Source organism: Leptopilina heterotoma, unplaced genomic scaffold, assembly GCF_015476425.1.
Source record: "Leptopilina heterotoma isolate Lh14 unplaced genomic scaffold, ASM1547642v1 Lhet_307, whole genome shotgun sequence".
Taxonomy (NCBI): Eukaryota; Metazoa; Arthropoda; class Insecta; order Hymenoptera; family Figitidae; genus Leptopilina; species Leptopilina heterotoma.
In genome coordinates, this window is record NW_025111010.1 from 712447 (window position 1) to 722294 (window position 9848).

The following is a 9848-nucleotide window of genomic DNA, read 5'->3' on the forward strand; positions in this document are numbered from 1 at the left end:
AACCTTTGTTTACCGATAATCTCAATTGTCCATTTCTGAGCCAGTTAATCTCCCCCCTACAATTTGACTGGTATCAACTGGCGCCCAACGTGGGGCCCGACATTGCTTTTCTAGCTTTTGGTTCTGATGGATGTCAGAACGAATTCACACACCTGATGTCTCCTTCTCCTAGCCGAGCTAACCAACAACGCCCATAACCTCTGATCCAGAAAAGAGGACCTTGAGGAACTTACCAAGTCGTCAAGCGAACGGACTTTTTCGCTCGCCGCCACTCATCAGACACGCTTCAGAGCAGCGTCTGAGCTCAGGAGCTCGTCCAAGCTGACGAGAATCTATCGCCAAGGGGCTAGATGATCTCACGAAGATCGAAATACCTCCTTTCAATCCGCCCTTCGGTCCTCCAATTCAACACAGTCCTCCTACGACTAACCAAAGTGTACGTAGCGATCTTTCTGCGTCGTCATCTTCGATTAGAGTATCTCCACTTCAAGGGGGAAGCCCTCAAGAAACTATCACGACTTCCCCTTCAAGAAACACTTCCGGGAGTGGTCAAGAAAACCCGGTGGCGCCCAGTCCTTCAAACAGCTTCATCTTAAACATGGCGACTTCCGGTCCGCCTATCACCTCCTCTCCACCTTCTACATCGGGGGAGACAGCACCGCCTCTCAACCTTCTTGGTTCTCTCATCCCGATACCTGGCGGTTTGGGATCATCAGAGAGCTCCTCGTTCGCCCCTCCACCGTCTCTTCCGTTAGCCATGCCGTCGACTTTAACGGCAGAAGATTGGATGGGACTCATTAGAGCCATCCAGGCTTCCGCTCCCCCCTTTCCCGAATTTAACGGTCAGGACTATGAAGATCCACAAAAATTTCTGCAAGCTTGTGAGAAATATTTCTGTAACGCTCGCACGGATCCAGACAAACGAACGCAGCTCGTAAATAAGGGACTGAAGGGGGATGCCCAGAAATGGTGGGCATTGTACAAAGATCTCTCACTGCCGTGGGGAGAATTCGAGTCTTTGCTGTTGAGCAAATATGCCAGTAGCACTGCAGTAATGCGAGTACATGAATCTCTGTATTCGCAAAAACAGGGAGAGAGAGAACCTGTCGCTATCTTTCTCCAGCGAAAAATCTTGTTAGCGAGACGATTAAATTCTCAATTTGATCCCGCAGACCTTACTACCTTGCTGCTAAAATCCTTAAAGCCTAGCTTGCGCAAACTCGTTAGACTTTCAAAACCGAGAACAGTCACGGAACTCTTAGAAGTGTCCTCTAAAGCTGTACAAGACGAAGCCGATTGTGCTCCCCGAAAATCGGTTCCTACTAAAGAAGAACCTCCAAAGAAATCAGTTTCGGAACCAATTAACCCTCGTCAACAAAGATCACCGCCCCCTTGTCACTTCTGTCCCGAGATGCACTTTCATCGGGACTGTCCCGTACTCCAAACTCAACGTTCTCAACCCCGTCAGGAACTCCCAGTCTTAAGCGCCATTTATTCTTCAGCCCAGGATCTGCCTCGTGCTCGAGTCCGTATTGGTACCTGAGAAATCGTGGCAGAAATTGACTCCTACGCCACTCACAACTTCGTACGATTAGCAGTCCTCACTGCTCACGAAAGTTCCCTCCTTCAATCAGGACCTACACAGGCGAAACTTGCCGCTAGTGGAGCCACGATACAACTACAAGGCTCGCTGACCCTCTGTCCCCTCATCGGAGACCCAGTTTACCCACGTGTTTTCCAAGCTTGTCGCGATTTGCGAGCTGATATCGTCCTTGGTAGAGCATGGCTCAAAGATCACGATGTTCATCATGAACATCGAAATGATTGTCATCGAACCTGCTACAGCTGATTTCAGTTTGGCTATCGTTGTTGCTGATAAACCTGGAGGGGGTTTCCGTTTCTGTGTCGACTATTGTCCCGTCAACGGACAGACTGAGGACGCACCACAGTGTTAGCCCCGAATCCACGACGTCCTCAAAACCGTAGGGACCGCTACGATTTTCTCAACAATGGATTTTAAAAATGGCTATTGGCAAATCCCCATGTCCCCAAAGTCGAGAAAGTATACCGCTTTTTCAACGCCTGATGGAGGCCAATACCAATTCAAGAGGATGCCCTTCGGCTTAAAAAACGCACCAGGCACCTTCTAAAATTTGATGCGTCAAGTACTCGCCTCATTCTGGGGGGAGTTTTGTATAGCGTATCTGGATGATATCATCATATTCTCACATTCGTGGGAGGAACACCTGGTACATTTAGCCAAAGTTCTCGAAAGGATCCAAATCTTTGGTCTCACATGCAGCCCCGCCAAATGTCATTTTGGACACACCAGACTTCCGTATCTCGGTCATGTCGTTTCGGCAAACGGAAACGAGGCACAACCAAAACACATCGAAGCTATTCAAAATGCTTCACCTCCAAGAAACCGGAAACAACTAGCTTCCTTCTTAGGGACGTGTAATTGGCTAATGGAGTACGTGCACCATTACTCAGAATTAACGGCCCCTCTGACGAACCTGTTGTCCGTAAAAAAGCCCTACAAATGGACGGAAGTGCATCAGGAGGCTTTTGAAACAGTCAAAGAAGCCTTTAAAGAACCTCCAGCCTTAAGTCGTCCTGACTCACAACTCCCCTACGTACTCCAGATTGAAACAGGTTCACTTGGTATGGGAGCTGTCCTGTTCCAAGAAACTCAAACTGGATCATCTCGTACGGTAGTGCAAAGTTTCAACCCGTGGAAACCCGTTATCCTTTAGACGAACAAACCTGTCTGACTATCGTCTGGGCCTTTAAAAAATACCGTCCGTATTTAGAAGAACGCCCGTTTGTCCTCCGAGCAGATAAAAAAGCCCTAGCCTGGTTGGACAAACTAAAAGGTACTCGGACCAAGTTAACAAGTTGGCACATCTTGATTAACGAGTTTAAATTAACTGTAAAGCACGCACCGAAAATTGATCGAGGATTACCTAATGCCCTATCCTCCGTTCCTGATCCAATGGAAGGAGCCCCTGGAGAATCAGATCTGGAGAGAATCATGTTTCTATGAAAACAACTTCCTCGACGAGGGTGGATTCTGGAAGTTTTGCCCATACAACGAGCGATGGCAATTACGTGTTCCTACCACAATGAAAGAACGAGTATAATGGGAATACCACGATGTCCCTTTAGCTGGGCATCCCGGTGCGGAAGAAACTTTCCGCAGTATAAGTGAACATTTCTTTTGGCCGAAAATGGTTCGCGACATCCGCTCCTACGTGGCCAGTTGTCATTTGTGCCTCTGCTCAAAACCGATACATCACCGGAACCACGTCGGTCTAAAGCCCAGAAAACCTCATTCAGCATGGGAAACAATTGCCCTAGACTTAATGGGACCATAACCCCTAACCACTAAAGGTAACCGCTTTATCCTGGTATTCATAGACCTTTTTACCCGATGGGTTGAAGCCTTTCCGATAAGAAATTCTCACTCTTCAACTATCATCAGAATTCTCGAGGAAGAAGTTTTCTCCCGTTACGGATATCCACGAAAAATCTTAAGTGATAACGGCCCTCAGTTCCGAAGTAATTTGTGGGCCAAATCTGGTGAACAATGGGCTTGTACCTTGTGGACTACACCAGAATACCATCCCCAAGGAAACCCTACGGAACGACGTAACCAAGAGGTGAAGAAAGGTGTTCGACTCCGTCTCCATGATTGAAATCAGCGAATATGGGACCAAAAGTTACCACAACTACTCTTTGGTCTTCGACGGCGCCGAAATGCCGCCACAGGCTTTACTCCAGCAAATTTAATGTTCGGGCGAGAAATCCGACGTCCCGGAGAATGGGATTTACCTATGGATCTAGAACCAAAACAGGATGAAGAATTTCAACATCGCGAGAATAAGGCCTACCAGCACCAAACGCAATACCAACGACGCTACGCGGGTCCACCAAACGAACCCCCTTTCAAATTTGGAGATTTGGTTCTAGCAAAAAATACACGCCTTTCAAATGCCGCCGAACGGTACAATGCCAGATTGGCGCCTATTCGGACCGGGCCTTATCCAGTTTTAGAAATCGTGTCCCCTGGTGTACTTTGGATCCAAAAAGAAGATGGGCCCCACAAAGTCTATGTTACGGACGTGATATTAGCTCCTATCCTGCAACGCGATCCAGTAGTTCAAGAAGTACCTTCACCATCAGGGGATCCCACTCCAACTAGAACAACGTTCGATGAAGACGAGAAGATGACTGATAACTTCGAAGAGTTATTTACAAATGAGGCGGTACACGCTCAAGTCAACTTCCCTCTCAGACTTACATCTCCGACTATTCTCAACAATTCAATCCCTGACATTACGCAACCAACCACGATTCTACTTGCTGAGCAAATTGATATGGAGATTCCTGCTACCTCGCGTCAGCAAGAACAACTCGACGATACTCCACACGTCGAACTGCAATATCGCTTGCGTTCTCGTAAAACCGCGAAATATCGCGACGCTCGTCCTTACGCACGTCATAAAAAATAAGTTTAACCCTTTGCGGCATGCATAACATTATAACATTAATTTAAAAATCACAAATGCTTATGAGGGTTTTTAGGGTCGCTGATTACGAATCTGAAGTCCGTTTTCCAAAATTCAAGATGGCGGATCCAATATGGCGGACACATTTTTTTAGAATTAATCGAAATCGCTTAAAAATCGTTACTCGGGGGTTTTCAGGGTCGCTGATTACGAACCTGAAGTCCGTTTTTCAAAATTCAAGATGGCGGATCCAATATGGCGGACGAATTTTTTTAGAATTGATCGAAATCGCTTAAAAATAGTTACTCGGGGGTTTTCGGGGTCGCTGATTACGAACCTGAAGTCCGTTTTCCAAAATTCAAAATGGTGGATCCAATATGGCGGACGAATTTTTTTAGAATTGATCGAAATCGCTTGAATGTCGTTACTCGGAGGTTTTCGGGGTCGCTGATTACGAATCTGAAATTACTTTCAATAAATAAACGTTAAATTATTGAATTATTGTACCGTCGGCATTTTCGTTACCCGATGTACACCGCGGGGAGGTTGCACGGTCGGGATTTGTACATCGTTTAGCCCTGAAAAGGGCAGTTTGGTAAATACTGTTTAAAACTTTATAATAATCAAATTGAGCTGTTTATTTCCTAATAAAATTAACTAATTAATTAAAATTAGCGGATTTTAATTGCTATTATAAAGTTTTTGATGTCTTTTGCTTTGAACAAGTGAATTTTTTTTCAGCAGTGGTAAGCAACGAAGCAATTTCTTGTGGGAAACAGGCAGAGTGGTACATTGCAAGTTTTACACATCCATGATGTTCGCTTTTGGTCGGCTTTAGTACTGCAATGAGCACAGCGTCTAGGTCAAGCCATAGTTTTAGGCATATGAGCTGATTGACTTTTTCTTTTTTCCTCTGACACTTTTGGTTTGTAAGAAGAGATTGTACTTAATTTACGTTTCTTCCTAGTTGAACTTGGTAGTTTGTGTCCTACCAATGCATCTACTAAACGTAGCGTAAAAAAGACAAGTTCTAATTCAGCATTATTTGCCTGACCGCATACCTACGGTGATGGTAACAAACAATAAACAAAATACTATCCATAGTTTGACGAAACAAATGACAAGCGCAAAAAAGACAAGTTATAAATCAGCAATATTTGACTAAACGCATATTTACGTTGATTATAACAAACAATAAACAAAACACTGTTAAAAGTTCAAAGAAACTAAAATACTAACCGGACTCAAGCAAATGAATTTTACTGAAAGCGAATTGCTTCGCTGCTTACCACTGCTGAAAATAAAATTCAATTGTTCAAAGCAAGACACATCAAAACTTTATAATAGCAATTAAAATCCGCTGATTTTAATTAATTAATTAATTTTATTAGGAAATAAACAGCTCAATTTGATTATTATAAAGTTTTGAACAGTATTTACCAAACTGCCCTTTTCAGGGCTAAACGATGTACAAATCCCGATCGTGCAACCTCCCCGCGGTGTACATCAGGTAACGCAAATGCCGACGGTACAATTATTTAATAATTTAACGTTTATTCATTGAAAGTAATTTCAGATTCGTAATCAGCGACCCCGAAAACCCCCGAGTAACGACTTTCAAGCGATTTCGATCAATTCTAAAAAAATTCGTCCGCCATATTGGATCCGCCATCTTGAATTTTGGGAAACGGACTTTAGATTCATAATCAGCGACCCCAAAAACCCCCGAGTGAAGACTTTCAATCAATGTCGATTGAATTTAAAAAAAAATTTTTTTGTTCTTTAATTTATTTATTTATAGTTGTTTATAATTTCACGTAACCTCATTCGCTATCAATTTTTCGACATTTAACAATGTTTTGATTATTAATAAACAAAGATTTTTGAATTTTATTTGAACAAGACTGTATATAAACAGATATTTTCACAATATAAAAGGTGGTAATCTGGGTTACCACTATGCCGCAAAGGGTTAAGATTAGCATTTTCTACATATTATCAAGTCGTTTCTTGTACCAAAAAACACTCTCATTTAAGATATCCAGACCCAATAGGTTCTCTCTAAGGGACTTTATTCCTCCTGGAATAATACCAATAATAAATCGTTGAACGAACTTAACCAGTTGATTGACAATTCCGAGAAATTGTCTTATCATGAAGTTGTATACACTTAAATCCATACTGGTTTAGTTCACCATCTTCAGCTAATCCCGATATTTCGATGCCGAAACTCGTGCTGCACCTTTTCACTCGAGTTTCTCAGCAAGCCGCTCCTTGCCTCGGCCGACGTAAGGACCTCGAAATATTCAAGGATTACTGCGAGATATCGTCACTTCGGACGAAGTGACAAAGACAAAACGTTAACTCGGAACAGTTCACACTACCAGCGCTTCAAAAATCACCACCAGAGGACCCTTGGATAAAACAACAACAATGACACATGTGGCTGGAAAAGCTCACGTGTCCAACTCGCCAACAACCAACGACCAGGAAGAGGACATCTACAAAGAAGTTATACCGTCGAACTTCCTTCGTTGAAATAAAATCTGTAACTTCATAACTACTAGTCTGCTTCGAACAACTCTTTAATTCGTAACTAAATGTCTTTCCAAGAAGGGGGTTGATACCGGTCACTAAATGGTAGGAGAAAAAACAAAACATTATTTTTCGTTCCCGTATTGTCTTGGCCGAACCAATGTTACTATCTTAAAGGAAAATTGTAATACCATTTTTTTTAGTTTTCTTTTTAGACATTCTTTCGCAGTAAGTTGTTTAAATCAAGCGTTTTTCGAAGTAATATTAGTAATTAACAATTTTAAATGTATTTTAGCGTGTAATGATGAAGGGTTATTAGGTTATATTTTAATATGTATATTTTATGCTATGTATTATATATATAGTTTAATATATAACATTTTATAATCTAATAATACCATACATTATGACTTAGTTATAATTTTAGTTTTAATTAGAAGTTAAGTAAATTTAGTAAATTAGTAATTAGGAAAGGCTGAGTAATTTTATTTTAATTTTATTTTAAGAGAATTCCTTGAGATATAGGGAAACTTGCGAGAGGACGCGCGACTTTGTCTCTGGCCCAAGCGAAACGAGTGAACCGTACGCGCATCGTTTTGAGTCAGAGATAGGAAGCGCAGACGCGAGCTGCCCTCTCTCTTAGAGAAGTTCTCCCACCGTACGTTTTGGGAAGTTGCGATCGAGGGAGCTTGATACACTGGACCAAAACGTCAGTTCTATCCTGAGCTCACCTAGAGGTTGGTCTTCCTCCTCCGCTCAGCCTAACCACTACATTATACTTATACTAAAATTCTGAAGTTTGTACTTAGAAAATTTTCGCACGAAATTGGACTTAGAAAATTTTTGAAGAAATTTGGACTTAGAAAATTTTCACCCAAAATTGAACTTAGAAAATTTTCGAAGAAATTTGGACTTAGAAAATTTTAGAAGAAATTCGGACTTAGAATATTTTCACCCAATTTTGAACTATATTACATTGAGCTGGTTATCCTCTCGACATCCACACATAACAACCGAGTTGGCTATCCTCTCGGACACGCTACATCGTACGTTGAGTTGGTTATCCTCTCAATACACCAACACTTTACATCGAGCTGGTTATCCTCTCGACATCCACACATAATAACGGAGTTGGCTATCCTCTCGGACACGCTACATCGTACGTTGAGTTGGTTATCCTCTCAATACACCAACACTTTACATCGAGCTGGTTATCCTCTCGACATCCACACATAATAACCGAGTTGGCTATCATCTCGGACACGCTACATCGTACGTTGAGTTGGTTATCCTCTCAATACACCAACATTTTACATCGAGCTGGTTATCCTCTCGACATCCACACATACCAACCGAGTTGGTTATCCTCTCGGACACACTACATCGTACGTTGAGTTGGTTATCCTCTCAATATTCACACATACTAACCGAGTGGGTAATCCTCTCGGATATATTATACTGTAAGTTGAGTTGGTTATCCTCTCAACATAACGACAATTGGCATCAAGCTGGTTGTCCTCTCGATATCCACACGTATCAGCCAAGTTGATTATCCTCTTGGGCTTACTACACTACGCTTCGAGTTAGATATCCTCTCAACACAACAACAATCAACGTCGAGCTGGTTATCCTCTCGACATCACTCCGTTATCAAGTAGATCAATTAAGCGCTTATTCGTAACTCTCTTTTCAACTCATCGAACCTTTGTTTACCGACAATCTCAATTGTTTATTTCTGAGCCAGTTAATCTCCCCCCTACGATTTGACTGGTATCAGTTGTAATTGAAAGTATTGGATAAAACAGAATTCTGGGATTTTTGGGAAATCCGTGACAAAAAATAAAAATCACTACTTTCCTCGCCCTGAATCCTCTTGCAATTTTTTTAAATGGCTTCTGATTATTAAGAGAAAAAAATGTTCGCGAGGCGAGGAAACAATAATTTAGTTGAATTTTCAGGAATTTCGGGAAATCCGTGATCCTTTCGTAATTTTTTTAAAGGGCTGTTAATATTAAAATAAGCAATTAGCTAAAGTAAAAATTTTCGTCGAATAAACGTTGGTAATTTCAGTTTCAGAATATTGGGACGTTGCTCGGCTCAGTAGTGGCACATTAATAGCAAAAATTTTGTATCTGCTATGATGGCAAAATGCAATTGCCAATATTGGGACGTACCTCGCCATAATAATATCACAATATCGATAAATAGTGTAGCTTATAAAACCATAAAGCTTTCTTGACTTCACGTCAGAGTAGCAAAGTGAAATAAAAGACGTATAAATATGATAAATTAATTAGTTAATTAATAAAAAATGTAATAATTTATATTAGTTTTTGTATTTTGCCAATACTGGGTAAGTAATGGTAGTCAGTATTGGGCCATTAACGTCTGCCGACGTCCAACCGTAATTAACACCACAAGAGTCGTCCCAATAATATCGGCCAAGACTAGGTGACAACTTTTCCAGTACTGGGCTGTTATTAAGCCATGATGGTTTTCACACTTAGGGCGATTTTAAAAATTCTAAACATTATCTTTTTACTTTCCTTAAAATTTCGTTTTCTTCTTTATTAATTAATATTAATAATCATCAAGAAAATTAGTTTAAATGTAGTTGGTTAAATACTAATCAATACTCAATATGGAAAACTTTAAAAATACTAAGAAACACGTCGAAGACGGATATGGTAACTATTAATATATAAGTAGGAATAACAATAACTAATAACCCGTCGAAGACGGGTATCGCAGCTAGTTATTATTATTACTTTATGGTACATTCAACATATTTTTTCGATTTAC

General features: G+C 41.2%; 1 protein-coding gene across 1 annotated transcript; it reads left to right on the forward strand.

The window, feature by feature from the left end:
- The first annotated feature begins 2156 nt into the window (after positions 1-2156).
- Positions 2157-2756, forward strand: LOC122504618 (uncharacterized mitochondrial protein AtMg00860-like). The gene has a single exon (XM_043615801.1). It carries the CDS (start codon positions 2157-2159, stop codon positions 2754-2756), a length of 600 nt encoding a protein of 199 aa, XP_043471736.1.
- Positions 2757-9848: the final 7092 nt, after the last annotated feature.